This window comes from Lepisosteus platostomus, chromosome 2 (assembly GCF_059453375.1).
Source record: "Lepisosteus platostomus isolate fLepPlt1 chromosome 2, fLepPlt1.hap1, whole genome shotgun sequence".
Lineage (NCBI taxonomy): Eukaryota > Metazoa > Chordata > Actinopteri > Semionotiformes > Lepisosteidae > Lepisosteus > Lepisosteus platostomus.
This window is the reverse complement of record NC_142612.1, coordinates 11,579,752-11,596,227: the sequence shown is the minus strand read 5'-3', so window position 1 is coordinate 11,596,227 and position 16,476 is coordinate 11,579,752. Positions and strand designations below refer to the sequence as shown.

The 16,476-nt window shown below is 37.4% G+C and overlaps 1 protein-coding gene across 3 annotated transcripts in view; it reads right to left on the bottom strand.

Moving 5' to 3' along the window:
• Positions 1–16,476, bottom strand: part of LOC148675921 (von Willebrand factor A domain-containing protein 3B-like) — a 54,123-nt gene that overhangs the window by 30,571 nt on the left and 7,076 nt on the right. For 2 of the 3 annotated variants that reach the window (XM_088598088.1, XM_088598069.1), the window contains exons 9-20: positions 16,252–16,362; positions 14,833–15,029; positions 12,678–12,832; positions 12,292–12,430; positions 11,959–12,090; positions 10,957–11,055; positions 10,287–10,469; positions 9,710–9,840; positions 9,422–9,609; positions 5,908–6,051; positions 5,387–5,447; positions 4,471–4,627 (exon numbers count right to left, since the gene is read on the bottom strand). In XM_088598088.1, the coding sequence (XP_088454214.1) occupies positions 4,471–4,627; positions 5,387–5,447; positions 5,908–6,051; positions 9,422–9,609; positions 9,710–9,840; positions 10,287–10,469; positions 10,957–11,055; positions 11,959–12,090; positions 12,292–12,430; positions 12,678–12,832; positions 14,833–15,029; positions 16,252–16,362 (1,697 nt within the window). The remainder of the gene's footprint in view (positions 1–4,470; positions 4,628–5,386; positions 5,448–5,907; positions 6,052–9,421; positions 9,610–9,709; positions 9,841–10,286; positions 10,470–10,956; positions 11,056–11,958; positions 12,091–12,291; positions 12,431–12,677; positions 12,833–14,832; positions 15,030–16,251; positions 16,363–16,476) is intronic. The other variant, XM_088598077.1, reaches the window with a different exon arrangement.

Here is a 16,476-nt window from a genome sequence, read left to right as displayed (position 1 = left end):
AGACGGTTAAGTCAAAATAATGCAAGAGACATTCCAAATGCAATCATAGAGTTAAATTTCCCACACTCTCATTTTTTCTACCATATTACATCAATTCATTTTGATTGAAAATCAGCTTTACTATAAAATGAAATTAATAAGAAACATACTTTAACAACTTTAAATTAAAGCATATAAAGCAAAATAATTAAAGCATATGTGAGTGGCGTACCGTGAATACTCCCTGTACAGAATTAATATATGTACATTAATAACATAAAACATTGGACATTTGGTTAATTCTACATATACATATTTAATGTAACACAAGTTATATGTACAGTAAATAACGTATGTTTATAATATAAAATACAATACCTCATAGCCTTCCCTTTTGCAAAATGAAAAGGGAAGAGCAGCAAACAAAATTTGGCGAAACATTGCAGAAGGGGCATGTTAGGGATGAAAAAGCAACAGGCTAATCTGTTTGATATTATCTAAGTGAGGTCCTGAGCTCACCCCTACGATGGAAGAGGAGTAGTACATCCCCTTAATGAAGGGTTGCCATGGCAGCCTCTTTTGTTGCTACTTTATATCCTAAGCAGTCCCTTACATCGGGGCGAGCACAACCATTCTAATATACTATTGTATTTGCTCCTAAATACATTTTTCCCTTCGGTTTCTTGGTCAGCACAAATGTACACAGTCATCAGGGTTGATTCAGTTATTTTGCTTAAAAATAAAAAAAACAATTAGTGCAGGAATGCAGAGATCACTTACTTTAAGCACCAGGAACACTGTAAATCTGAACTAGACTGCTGAATCTTGAATTCCTTTTTATAAATTTTGTAACAGCAACAATAAATTATGAAGTTTGATGAGGTTCAATAAATGATGCCAGTACACTCTGCTACAGCCAACTGGCACTGGTTAACCTTGAAAAAACATTTCCGTACTGAGCGACCGAAGAGTCTTGCCACCCAGAGGTCACAGACACACTGAGAATGTGGAAATCACCATTTGTCTTCATGTGCTTTGGAGGAAGAGAAATTGTACCTGCTGGTTAGTTACCCCAGCTCTTGCATCAAGGTTATCATAATCAGGTCTAGTGTCTCCTTTCAAATGTCCACTATAATTTGGTCTCTGAGTATAGGATTAAAACACGGTTTTATCAGGCTGATATGTGATTGACAATGCTTAAAACACACAGTAAAGCTGACAATCTATTTTTATAACTGAAATGAGCTGTACTGAGAACATTGTACTGAAGAGAACTGGTGTCTTATTTTCCCCATCAGCAACTGGGTCCGTGAATTTTCCGGCCCAATCACTAGAAATCTGAACCTGAATCTCCTCTGGCTCAGGGGTCCAATCACCACACTTCTTACAAGAGCAAGGAGCACCTTTACTGGGCACCTCTATCCTATAATGACTCAAATAAGATTACCTGCTTTCTAGTTTGCACGAGTTAGAAACTCATTTCATTGTTGCTGAGATTCTGGCACATCAATCATTTATTTTGATTTATGTATTATTTAAATCACATACCAGCAACCAAACTTAAAACTTTATAGGCTTATCAAACCTGTGGTGTGCTAATGCCTAAAACATTTTGAAATAGAAGTGCTGTGTCAAACATATCTGTTCAGCTCTGTTTTTCAAAAGTTGATTGTTAGAATTGGAAAAATTTATGCAAATAACTGTACTGCAGCTCCTAGTTTTCCTAGTAAGTATTCAAAACTCAAAAAAAGAAAGAATTATAGGACATTTTTTAGCATTACAGCCTATAATTGAATCCTTTTAGTCAGTGGAGATGTTAGGACACCCTCTACTGTTCTTACACACATATCACAATCTCGTCAGTCTTACAATCAGTGTATTTCAAACTACTATATTTTGTGATGTCTGTTTAATGTTACTACATTTTCTTTCGCAAAGTAAAATGTTTTTTCTAACCCTTCAACCTACGTTTAGTCAATACATTTTTAGAGAAGACTGGATTTTCTTTAAGGCTGGCATCTTCTGTATGAAGAAAAAAATTCAGTGATTTTGAAATCACTGCCATTGAGCAATCAGGTTTCCTGTTGAACTAATTCACAATTATTTGAAATTAAGCTTAGTGAAATTCTGTTTAATTCCAGGTTTGATACAGATTTTTTTAATTTTACCAGTAATTTGAAATGTTCATCATTCTGTTTTTTCTTTAACACAGTTAATAAAAATACAAGAGGTCCTACCACACATAGTTTATAATCTGGCTGTGAGGACAACTGTAAGGAAAAGAGTGTGCACCTCTCACTCAGCATCATGCATGTTTCACTGAGCTGGGCCACAGAACATGGTTTATGAACTTAAGTTGACTGAAGGTCAGTAGAATGCTTTTTCTATTTGGAGCTAAGGTGACCTGAGGAGAGGGTAGGACAAAAATTAGAGGGGAGGTATTTAGGATTTGAAGTGGTATTTGCATGGTAAGTGGGTACGGTATTTTATTTCAAGATTAGACATTAGCAGTGACTGTATGGTAAAATCAGAGAGCTAAAAATTAGTTCTCTGGAAAAGAAAAATAGACTACACACAGGATGGATTGTCTTTTAATAAAGAGTTAAATCATAAACGGCTTGCATGACACACATTAAATCACGCATTATCTCTCTAGCCAGGGGCCTCATAGGAGCACTATTAGGGAAAGCTACATTCCCGACTGGAGGGATCAGCTGAGGTGTCCCTGGAAGGCTTCTGTGGGGAGAAGCCATTCCGGGGCTTGAAAAGAACCAGGTGCAGTCGCTCGGTGAAAATGAGATTGAGAGGCCACAGTTAAGTACACCTGCTGACAAAGCTGATGAGAGGCATCTGGTATAAACCAGGAGGGACAGAGGAGGTGAGAGGCTCTTTGAGAAGGGGAGACTGGTGAAGATAGCCGGAGAGAGAAGAGAGTCGAAGAATTATAGTTAACTGTTATTATTCTTTAGAAGTCTGGTATATACAGTAGTTAGGAAAAAGGTTTCTGTAAAAGTATAGTATAGTTAGGACTCTGGCAGGCATAAGGAGTTTGTTTTGGTATATTTTGATTTAGAGACAAAGTTTTTTTGGGGAATTCTTTTAACAGAACTTTAAATAAACAGTAATAATAAACAAAATGCAATGATAAACAAAAATGGGTAAACATTATTACAGTTACATTTGTTAAATAGCCGTGTAAACATGGTGGCTTAAGACAACCTAGGCCTTAGAGACTGATATTTATAAATGTGAAGCACATGATCTACCAGACAAATTAAGGAGAATTATGTTCCAGGAAACACAAAAACAAGTACGAACTTGCTTTGTTTGCATACAGTAGATTTCAAACATGCATAATTTACCAAAGCTCCTCAGAGAGCCCTGTGTTTGTACACATAACCACCATGGCAGGTTACTGTATTAGTCACACCAAGCCTTCAGTGGTTACAAATGAATACATTGTTTTAGGAACAAAATATTTTGTGACGTACAAAATGAGATTAAAATGAGCTGGAATTCTGTAATCCTGCTTTGTTTTCAACGGGAGTGTATAGCAACATACTTGACTTGCATGAATATAAGAAACAGCTTTAAACTCTGCACTAACTCACTCCCTCAATTAAGAATTGAGTTAATGGCTGTGTCAATGAATAGAAGAAGTTAATTGTATTAATTTGACACATTTATTAATTATTCATTAAATAGTGGGAAATGTGAAATTTATATTTAAATAAATCATTAATGTTATCTAAAACATTCAAAATATTCATTTTCATGTGTTAACTCCCCCCCCCCAAATTTAGACCTCTTCCATGTTTATGAATCCTTTTTGTAAAACACTTTTCTATTAATTTCAACTTTTTCAAATACTAAATAACAACAATTCTAGACATCTAAAGGTATTTTGTATGTAAATGTGCCACAACTGCACCCTAGTGGGGAATAGTGTTAATTACAGTGCGAGGAAGAGGGAGGTTTGCAGGAGAATACAGAGAAAATACTGTACATTATCACGTCATCAACAGAAAAATCCATTGCAGTTACATACTGTAGCATATCATTCATCCGGAAAAAAAAACAAAAGTGCTAGAAAGCTCAATAATATAAAAATACTGTCATTTGTATTTTCTGGAAACCTAAACCAGTCAACACCCAGAGGCATTAGAGGAATACAGTAGTATTATGATTAGAGCAATAATCAGAGCTAAAGGTTCATTGTTAGGAGTACACATAATAACCAATTGTTTTCTCTTATTACACACTTTTCTGATTATTTTAATGTCAACTGTGCAAATAACAGAGAAATCATCCTTATAGAAGAAGGAATGTGAACCCAAAACACAACATAAACAAATTGTTCTGTTTGTGTTTTAATTTGTCTGTGTCATTAGAAATAAGGACAGTATATTAACAATATGAGTGAAAATGAAAATAAAATGTATTTTAATGGAGCGTGTTCAATGTAGTTTAAATTATAACTATGAGCCTTACCTCATCAAACACCTTAGAATAGATGTATTTGTCCAGTATTGGAATGTATGTGGTGGTCTGTGGTACAGCTGTAGGGGCTAAAGCATCAATTATGGTCAGTCTCCTGGCAACCAAACCATTCGCTTTAAGCCAGCAAGCAGAGGACATGTCCAGAGATCTTTCACAAAGACACGAGCAGAGCAAAGGTCAGTTCAGAGGTCCATCACAAACAAGCAACCGGAACCGACTATCAAGAACTTTAATGTTTACAACTGAAAAGACCCATTGAAAGCGGAAACATTTTCCATTTAACAAATAAGTATTTTTGAAACATAATACATTTAATAAAAGAGAACATTCATCTTGTGACCAATATGGAGCCCTGAAGCCTTGTTATGCTTTGTAAGTACTTTGTAGTTCTCTGTACTCTTGTTAGGGTTTCCCTGTATGTCTCTGTATTTCTGCGGCACTTGGGGCTCCTCTATGGGAGAGAGAGAGGTGATGTGAACAGAGGGACCCCAGGGTGATGGGCTGATGGACCTTTAGTGAATGGAGTTCTCTCATGCCCAGGAATCCCTCTGTGCCGCGGGATCACAGTCCACAATGTTGGGGGTAATAGGGCAGAGTTCCTACTACCTGTGACTCTGTCTTCTGCAGATGTGGAGTACTATAATATTTCTTTTTTACTTTAGCTCTTAATTAATAAACACAGCATGTCCCCTGCCTTTCCCTACTCCGGTCTGTGTCCCTACCCACTGTTAGTCTTCACAACCCATAAATACTAGTTTCATTCATTTGAACTACTGAATTAATTACAAAAAATTATGTTGCACATATTACACTATACTGCAGGAAACAAACCTACTTGTTTTAAATTATTACCTCTTAACGGTATTTCTGTTTGACATGACAATTGATAATGGAAGTAATAACTTACTCCTTTGGTTTTCTTCTTCTTGCCTTCTTCTGGGTCTTATCAAGAGGTATTAAATTAAGACCTAGGTTAGAAAATAAAGCCCAAGTCATACAAACATTAAATTAACCAATTGCATGAAATGAAGCAAAGCTGGTTCAAAAACGTTATTGTGGGCGGTGTTCACAAATGTAATTTAGGAACCAGCCAATAGTACACCTTCTATAATCATTTTACTTACTGTACTATTTTGTTGTGATTAAAATCTCTTTAACACTGACAATTCAGGAGGTGAAAAGGGTATTTTTGTCAGGTTGAGCTTCTAAAGAAATAGTTTTAGAACGATGTGGTGCAACAAGATTATCAGAAACAGATATAGAAGATAGATAAATTATAGAATACACACAATAACCAATTAAACATGAGAAACTATTTAAAATAACAATTTTTCCTTTAAAAAATGGTGAATGAACATTTCCACTCAACATATACACACAAATCCTATTGAACACTGAAAACACTGAAGTGTCCTTTTCTAAACTTACCATTTAGAACTTGACTTTGTTTGCCTACATTCATTTTGAACACAGACAACGTTTCTGGGAGCATCCATTCATCCAGAACACTATCGTTCTCACTTATGTCTACTCCATTGCTCAGGAATCTTAACAGGCTGGTTTTTGTATGTGCTGAAATTAGAAATGAGGAGATGAAAGATCTTACCTGTCATAAGTCAGTTCCCAAGTTACTTTCAGCATTAACTTCTCTGTTGAGGATCATGTGAATCTCAGGATTAATATACAAATAAGGATAAAGACAGGTGTCACATGGTGCCGTGGTTTGGTTGGAATTGCTACCTCACAGTGCTAGGGCCCTGGGTTCAATTGCTGGGGTGCTATCTGTGTGGAATTTGTATGTTCTCCCCTTGTTTGTGTGGATTTCCTCTGGGTGCTCCAGTTTCCTCACACAGTCCAAAGACATACTTGCAGTTTAATTAGCTTCTGGGAAAACTGGCCCTGGTGTGAGTGTGTGCCCTGTGATGGACTGGCATCCCATCCAGGGCGTATCCTGCCTTGACCATGTTGCTTGGCCAGACAGGCTCCGGCTCCCTGCGGCTCTGAATTGGATAAGGGGTTAGAAAGTGGATGAATAAAGGCATTGCTTCAGACACCACATTTTGCAAACAGCCTCTAATTTATTCTGTTTCAAAATGTTAAATTGATTAAGCACAGCTTCAGTAAAAAAGGAAATGCTCGTATTCAAAATAATATTCAAACAACATTTTTAGATCACAATTACAATTCTGACAGATTAATTAGATAAACAAGTGAAATGGATTTCATTAACAAACTCTATTAATCTGAACAAAAATATATCAAATCTGTAAATGAAATTAGGTGTGGTAATGAGCTGTCAAGCTATTTAAGAGTGTAATACCCACTAAGAACAGTGGCTGGAAGTCATGTATAAAATGGTTTTCAGCAGAACTTCAAGTTGTTGAGTTCATAAAAAGGTAATGGAAGATGAGAGACACTAGTGTAAAATGTATAACTTTTTAAGGGACTCGAATTGGCAAAAACAAACCCTATTGTAAAATCCATAGATCCAACCACATGTTTATTCAGCATTAGAAAGTTACTTTTCCCAGTTATAGGCCTACAATAAAATACATGATACCCAGCTTACTTTCTCCACACACAAGAATGTCAGCTAACATGCCACCCAACAGAGTTTTGATCAGCCTGTTATCTATTAGATAATAGTATATGCTTAATCACAGGCTATTCTTACATAAAAATAAATACCCTGCCTCAAATATTAATATTTTTCAAATAAATCTGTACATTTATTATGCTTCAGTGGTAGAGGAACATCATGCTCAAAAGTAACTTAAGTACAAAAATATTGAAACAACTACAGTGTCATAAAATAGAGTTAAGTGATATTTCCAACTATTTAAGTCTCACTAATCTATTATCACATCTGCAATAATTTCTTAAGGTGATTATGCTGTTATTTGGACATTATTCTACTTGAAAATGCCTTTGGAGCAGATGTGACAGTACTTGACAGATGTGACAGTATATAGTATCATACAGCATGTTCACAATTTACAAGCAGTGAGACGAGCTTTTAAAAAAAGAAAGTGTGCTTTATCCAGTACGTGTATAGGTTAAAGACTAAATTTACTTCCATTATTTCATTTTACAGACCATGCTGTGACAATTTAGGCACATAATTATCGTGTATTATATAATTACATTTAACAGCTTATTATAAATTCAGATGTTCTGCTAAAAGCTTTGAATGTTCTGAATTCAACATTCCTTGTGTCCATTTACATAATTGTTTTATGGAAATAGAACAAAATATCTTGAAGGGGGTTTACTTATTTAAATTCTTATAACTATTTTTAACTCTTCTTCTTAGTCCAAATTATCTGATGGTTTAATTCAATAACCTACAGTATATCGAAACATATTAAGGCAGCTGCCACCAGTTGGAATCAGTTGCAATTGAGTTTAATGCTAGTACTGTATGCACCAGGAGAATATTTGTTAGTACTTGGATTGCTGTGTTTGAGACTAACTAAAAAACAAATTTAGTGTAGTTCTGAAGCATTTTGGGATCACTTGCACCTAGTCCACTACCTATTATCTACCTAGCCAGCAGCCATATCACCCTGCAACTCACAACTGGCAACCCACTGAAGCTAAGCAGGTGTGAGCCTGGTCAGTACCTGGATGGGAGACCTCCTGGGAAAAACTAAGGTTGCTGCTGGAAGAGGTGTTAGTGGGGCCAGCGGGGGGTGCTCACCCTGCGGTCCATGTGGGTCCTAATGCCCCAGTATAGTGACGGGGACACTATACTGTAAACAGGCGCCGTCCTTCGGATGAGATGTAAAACCGAGGTCCTGACTCTCTGTGGTCATTAAAAATCCCAGAGCACTTCTCGAAAAGAGTAGGGGTGTAACCCCGGTGTCCTGGCCAAATTTCCAATTGGCCCTTACTAATCATGGCCTCCTAATAATCCCCCTCTATGAATTGGCTACATTACTCTGCTCTCCTCCCCACTGATAGCTGATGTGTGGTGAGCGTTCTGGCGCACTATGGCTGCTGTCGCATCATCCAGGTGGATGCTGCACATTGGTGGTGGTGGAGGGGAGTCCCCATTACCTGTAAAGCGCTTTGAGTGGAGTGTCCAGAAAAAGCGCTATATAAGTGTAAGCAATTATTATTATTATTATTATTATTATTCTTACAATCCTAGTCCAAATGTCAGTTCATTTGCCAAGGTCATTGGGAGCAATATACAGACCGAGCATAAAAGCAAAATAATATTTCAAGTTAACTGCACACTATTTCAGAGTATCTAACAATATATGTGTGTAATGAAGAACCGTGAAAAAAATGCATTATATAGAACACCTCAGAGCTCTGAAATATCTTGTATAATAAAGAAATAGAAGCATAGAAGTAAAGTCTATCTCCATGTTCCCTGAAAATGACAAATTAGGGCACCAGATAAATATTGAAAATCTGTTTTGTGTTTTGATCAATGAATTAGTTCTAGCACCCTTTACAACATGGCGACTGTACAATATTATACAGTAACAGAAAACCATGTGAGCTCGGAGGAGAAGAAAACAAAGGGAGCAAAGTTGGATCCTCTCCTTCCCTCTAGGGAATCCTGTAGATCCATCAATTTTCTGACTGCTTTATCAAATAAAGGGTCGTAGGGGAGCCAGAGCCTATCCCAGACTGGATGGGACGCCTGGCCCCTGCACAGCACACATGCCAATAAACCTACCAGTCAGCATGTCTTTGGACTGTGGGAGGAAGCTGGAGCACATGCAGGAAACCCACGTGAACACAGTTAGATCATACAAACTCCATGCACCTAAGACCCAAGGAACTGAGCCCAGGACTCCAGCACTGTGAGGCAACTATGCTAAGCACCGTGCCACCCTATTTTTATCATTCTTGTGTTTAATTTCTTTACTTAACTTCATTAATAATAATTCCAACACTTTGTTTTTATCTCCACGTATTTACCCACCAGCATGTCGCATCTTCTGTCTACACAGGCTGTGTGGTTTGTGCTCGGCGGCTTTGTGGGTGTGACTGAGATGCCTGTGACCGCGATGAGAGGCGACAGCCCAATCTACAGCTGACTGAGGCCTTACAGGGGCTTTATCCTTACAAGGGGTCTGCAATCTGCAAGCACTGTGGGCTCTCTCCAGCCTTCTGCGCTCAATCAAAAACATAAAAGAAAACATCACGATCCCCCTTTTAATTTGTGCAGTTCCTTCCATAAAATCTTTTTACAATAAACAAAGTACCCAACCTTTTTACTGTCTGACTGGTGCCATTGTGATACCAATCCAGCACCATACACTCCGCACGGAGCTTCTGTACCTTCTCCAAGTCCTTCTTTCCTTCTTCAATTTCTTCCTTTAAAATGTAGGTGTCTTCACTCTAAATAAACAGAAATCACAAGAAAAACAGATAAAACATTCCAAAGTTGATTTATTTATGATCTCATGAGGACTGCAGTAAAACTTCAGCATAACTTCAGTTCTCCTCATCATTCACGTTTTGTTAGAAATGCTGCATTTCTGTCAAACGTGATCATAAGGCACCATAAATGATTTTATATTTTCTTTCTCTAAGTCATTCTTAGATCATTAAAAAAGGTTATAAATCAGAGGAGGCTGTTCAGAGCATCTATCCACATTGGTAGTAAGTAAATCATCTGGAAACACACTGTGGTTTGTATAAGTGTAATTAGTAGAAGTTAATAATAAAATAACAGTTGTAAAAAGTTACATGATGTGTGTCTGACAGAGAATCCAAGGATTCATCAGGGGGAATAGAGATCTACACTATGGCAAGTCATGACAGGTGATGTGGGTATTATTTACCACAAATGGAAGGGGTGCTCCCGGCTCTTTGATATCGGAATGGTAGCAGTGGAAACGACCTCCAGTCTCTCTGGAGAGCTCATGCAGGAACCTGTTGGCCTCCAGGTCATCACAGTTGAAGGAGATGGTATGAACAGGAACTGGTGGGTGCAGCTGTACCTGGGCCAGGATTGTCTTTGGAGGCTATGCCGAGTTTAGGATATACAAAATACAGAAGAAAATGCTGTCATTTGCAGTAGATGTGATTATCAATTATTGAGTAAAATGTGCTTGTTTTTAAAGTTATGAAGCTAAGACATACATTAAATATGCCTCTCCCCCAATTAAAAAAATGAATGCCTATTTGTCTTGCAATGTAAGGAATTTGCACTACGTATTTTTGAAATATCAAGGGGGAAAATTAACTGTCTTTAGGATATAAAGACCCAGAAAAATGCCAGAGTGATGGTAACACTTGGCAGGCAGTTACAGTACTTTAAAATATTTGAAACAACATACTTTTCCATCTCTGTTTAGATAAAAAACATGTTTTTACTATCCTCCTTAAATACTGTAAATAAAATGGCAAAATAGTTCTAATTACTTTTCACAGTAGTTGGTAATTTTTCACATACTCTGAGCAATGAATGCAAAAATAAATAACAGTCTTATTATCTCAATTAGTGAATACCTGATCAGGTCTTCCATCTGTTAGAAGATACACTGCATCAGTGCCAACATCTGCCAAAGCCAGTCTCAATGCACCCAGTGTGTTGGTTGAGCCCCCAACCTAGAGCAAATTAAATCCCTTTGGAAGCAGCATGCTATTTAAAATTACAAACTTTTTGCCCACTAGTAACATCTAAAAATCTATTATTTATGTGTTTCCTAAAAAATCTAAACTTCCAATTCTTTATCCTCATTACATTCTCTAAAATCAATTGGAAATGGCCCCAGCCACCTCCCACCCTCAAAAGACATCCCTAATACCCTCAGGCTCATACTGTAAGTTCCTAGTAAAATTCAGAAAAACATCATGAGACAGGTCACGTTTTTCCACTTTACTTCACATAACCCTGAGCAAAGAAATAAAAGCAAATCTGACATGGTTAAAAATAATGGTAAAAATTATTTTCACAGTCTGCATAAACTGTATTATGCTGTTCAGAGCAGCATCATATGCAGTCAATAAAAAGGTATTTACTGTGAAAAATTGTGAAAATGGCCTTATGATGCAAAACAAAACCTAGAGAATCTGGAATTCATTAAACACTTACTTTTAACATTAAAATGTTTTTAATGGGCTCCCTGATAACTGAAGTGATGAAACTCAGAATCTGTGTTACCTGATATGAACCCGTGTGATATCCACCTGGAAATCTCAAACCTACCGGAACCAAGGTATTACTCACTAAATTCATATAAAAACAATTTTTCTAAAATACTTTAATTTAGCTAACATTGGAGACCCAAAGAATGGATGAATATTCACTGTGACTACATTGTTTTTGTTAAATGCAGCATAGTGCAATATTTCCAAAACAGCACAACAAATGTTCCAGTGTATCCAACATATCTATCTTGGAACTTTTTTTATAACAATCAGAGCATTATCTGTTTAACTTTAGAAAAAAACAATGATCTAGACACTCCATGCACTTTGTGAGCACACACATTTTTATCTCATTTTTACCTGGAGCCCTTTCACCCAATACCAGGCATTCTCCAAATTTTGCTCGTTCACCTCAGCCAGTCTATCCCGCCAAGCAGACACCCGTGAGCCAAACTGGACAAAGTTCACTTTCGCTTTATGACGAAGCTGTTCCTAAAAAGACAGAAATCTATGCTGATTATGGTAGGATATAGTGGTATGAATACAAAATGATGAATAGCTTAAAAAGAAAGCTTTTGCAGAGATTTTGTGTTCTGCTAATGTTGTTGTTGTTGTTGTTGTTGTTGTTGTTGTTGTTGTTGTTGTTGTTGTTGTTGTTGTTGTTGTTGTTGTTGTTGTTGTTGTTGTTTTTACCTGCATAAGCTGGAACATTTTTTCCTTCAGTGTGGGAAGTTGGTCCTTCATGGATTCTGAGGTGTCCACAAGGACATACACCTGATCCTCAAGAATGGCTCCAAAAAGTTCCCTGCTGCCTTTTTGAAGCCACTCCAGCCTGCCACAAAACCCAATTCAGCAATGAGAGACACAGTAATAGGGGAAGGGTCAAAGAAAATCCAAACTTATCATTTTTGAACCAGTGTAACATGCTGTATCTAGAAGACCTGCAAAATCCCATCACTTTCATTAACCGCTTATCAAATTCAGGGTCAGGTTGGCCTGGAGCCTATCCCTGGATGTCACCAAAAAGCAACTGGAAAAGCCTTATAAAATAAGCTCTAATCCACCAGAAATAGACTTACCTCTTCTGCAAGTTCTCAAGAGCTGCATTCATCCTGTCTTCATACCATTTACACTTCTCAGCTGAAACATAAACATGGACCACGGACCCATCTTTCCATTGTGTGTGAGCAAATCTTTCGCAGTATTTGGCATTGACCAGCTTGATCCTCTTCTCCTGATGAAGATGTGGAGAGGACAGCTCCTTTTACTTTTCCTTTTTTTGCCTACTGCGCCCAGCTTGATTTATTTGCTTAGCAGTTGTCTTTATCGAGAGTGACTTACAATATAGGAAACGTGTGGATACATGTGGATACAATATGAAAAATAAACCGAATTCATAAAATATCAATAAGACGAGAACAGAATGGAAAAGCACTGCAAGAGCTTTTCAATCAAAATGAAACAGCAAGAACTACAACAGTTATAGCTTTGGACACAACAATGTAATGTAGCTTTTGCAATGTAAACACCCTGTTAGTATGCATTCCATGTTTATAGAAAGCAAGTTACAGCAAGTTAGGTTAACGTTTTGAGAATTTGTTATATTTGTACAAGATGGTGTAAGATCTAGTTCATGCTTGAGATGTCACATGTGTTTTGTAAACAGATGAGTCGTGTGAAAGCACCGAGTGGACAGGGAAGCAACAATTCTAATTTCTGATTTCTTTAGATGGCTCATTCTACCACTGAAAGGTGAGCGTGAAGAATAAATGTGCTTCAGAAGGAGAAAAATGGAGAGGGGAGCACAGGAAATGTGGGGGGAAAGGGGGAGCAGGGAATGTGGGATGAAGTGCAGGGTGAGAGACTAAAGTTAAAGAAAGAATGGCTGAGACAACAGTGGGGAAGCATGAATGTTTTTCAAGCAAGTGAGAACCAGTGTAGAGACTGAAGAAATGGGAGCCGCGCAAATTTCTGGATTATCTGGAGTGGGTGAATAGCATTGGTGGAGTTGAAAGATTAAATGAGACTCCAAAAGCTTGAATGGGATGTGTAATTGCTAACACCCCTGTACCAATTTCTGACTTTCAAAACTGCCCTCACCCCTGTGGACATGTGGAAAAGAAAAAAAGTCTGATACATTGTAATTCCTACCTGTGTCTATTTCTCATAAATTGATACAAGTCACCTAATAACAGTAGTTTATTCAGAAACAAAGGGCAGCAAGTTAAGAAGTAAGTGCTTTTGTACTCTCGATTTGGAGGAAACAATAACTTTGGAGTAGTGCATTTTTAAAACTCTAATTACTCTAATTAAGGACTAATTATAGAAGCAAATTATAATAATATAACGTAATACCATCAAAGACGGACCTTAACTGCTAGCTAACGTTTTTTTCTAATGTCTTAAGATGGCGAAGCAAAATGGTAATACAGTAGGTCAATAGCAGTTAGAGTGTAACTTATCATATCTCTCTAAAAGAGAGATTCATTAAGTGTGTCAGTAGAGCAGATATTAGATGAGCAGCAAGTTTGAATAAAAATGGTTTGCCTCTGTGGAGAGCAACAGATTTATTACTGTCGATTTTACAAACCTCAGCTACTATTTCAAACAATGGGCTGTACCATAAACCTAGATAAAAGGGACTCTGGACACTGAACACATCAATTTCAACTGAATCAGCATTATTGTTGAAATATGAAATACATTCAGTGAGCACTAATGAAATGTTCCCTGAATGAACCAACCTTCTATTTTTTTTTATCTGTCATAACGCTTTTTACTGAAGTAACTAAAACAGTTAGATGAGAGTTAAATGAGTTTACCGTAATGCCATAAACGTAATTTCCAAAATGTCGTTTATGACTCTACTGTATATCTGAACATTTCTAGGCATTGGATTTTGACATGTTCCCCAAACCAAAAAGTATGAGTGGGAAACAATCAAGACCACTGATAAAAGCAATTGCATTTGAATAAGATTCCGTAATGTTTGGGTACGTTTGATCCGTCTGACTCAGTTTTGGGATCCAATTACCGCGCGGTGTACCACGCCATCCAGGCCCCAGGGAGTTTCCGAAAAGAAAATTCATATAGGAGCAAAACGTCACTCGTCCTAAACCTACTATGATTTAAGAACCAATATACCATAAATTACATTTGAATTTTTAATAACACTATGGTGGCAGGAAACATGATCACTGTGGAATGATCACTTTGTTTAAGCATGTTACTCACGGCATCAGTTTGAAGACTCTCATCGTCTGGCTTGGATTTGATATCAACAATGCCGTCAGAATGGCGAAAGGCACAATCAGCCAGAGCGTCATAGAACAACAAGTTCTGGGCCTTCAGTCCGTGTTTTGTCAGCCAGGTTTTGGAGCTCATACAGTCTTCTGATTTTGGCATTTCAGTCCTTCTATCTCCTGGATGTTCTAGGGTGCGTAAAGAGATATAAAATAAAAATTCATTGTGCATTAAAAATTGATGAATGGGAAGAAAATATATTTTGTTGTTATTTATAAACACAGAATTATGTAAATCACTCAAAAGTTATCATTAATTTATCACACTAAAGTGCTATTCCATGCAACCGATTAGCCTTTATTTCGTTTGCCAGGAAGCCTATACAAGTATATACTGTATATAGCAACTGAAATTATGGTGTCACCATGAATACTGTATGCCTAATTCATGGGTACTCTGTTTTAAAAAGGCAATGATCATCCTTATTCAGGACACTCTAGTGAGCTGAACCAGCCCGTTAATCCATTGATCCTTTCATAAGGTGTATGCCTAATGCACACATACCCCTGAGCTGTGAGGCAGTAGCACTGAGCACCATGCTAACATGCTACCCACTGCCAGTTCAATCTGTCATTATTCCAGCTCTCTAACACTAACAGTAGCAGTGTACAGCAAACACTCACCACCCAGGAAATAGGGAGACAGCTCTTCATGTGAGATGTCTGTGTTCATGTCATTACAGGCACAAAATATATGTATTAGAGGTAAAGTAACAATAACAAGGTCGCTCAAGAGGGAAATGTGTTTCCGGAGAAAATGGCTTTGTTGATGTCAATACGTAAACAGCGCCATAGCAACATCTTATTAGAAGCACACTGAGGCATCACAGATGAGGACAAACATATCTAGGATAATCTATGGATATAAATATATTTACTGTAACAGGACTGACACATTATCATCTCTTAATATCACAACCCACAATGCTTCTAAAAAAACAGTACCAAATTATCATCGCACTAAAACTCAGCAAAAATGTGAACTATTATTCTGGCAAATCCAAAGTGTTTTAATAATCAAATAAGGCTATGAAATTTGATTTTAGAGACACACTGACTCCCAAAGCAGTTCATAAAGGTGCAAGGTATTCTTTAAATCTAGATTTTGCTAAGATCTAAATATTTAAATATAAAGGAGAAAACCAGCTATGAATTCTGCACAGAAGCAAAAAAAAAAATGTATTAGTCCCCAAAAAAAAAATGTATTAGTATTAGTCAGGCTTCTTATACTGTATTTTTTTGCACTTTGCCGTATGGGACCAGATAAAAACACAGTGTGTAAGTGCTGTGATTAGCTCAAAGAGGGGTTTGCTGATAGTGGCTAAAGAAGAAGACGCAGTAAAGTCTCCACCTTGAAGCCGCGGGTGAGATTCCAGTAATATCGCCTGAACTTCAGCTGCGGTGCTTCTCGCCTCCTCCATCTCTCTCCAGATTAAGAAGACATCCTCCCTGACACCAGCGCCTGTGAGAACAGGATGTAAGTGTGCTGAGGTACCACAGAGTAGGGTAACATTGAGGCTATTATCAGTGGTGGGCTGCCGCCTGTATTAACCAACTGTATTATAGGCACTACTGT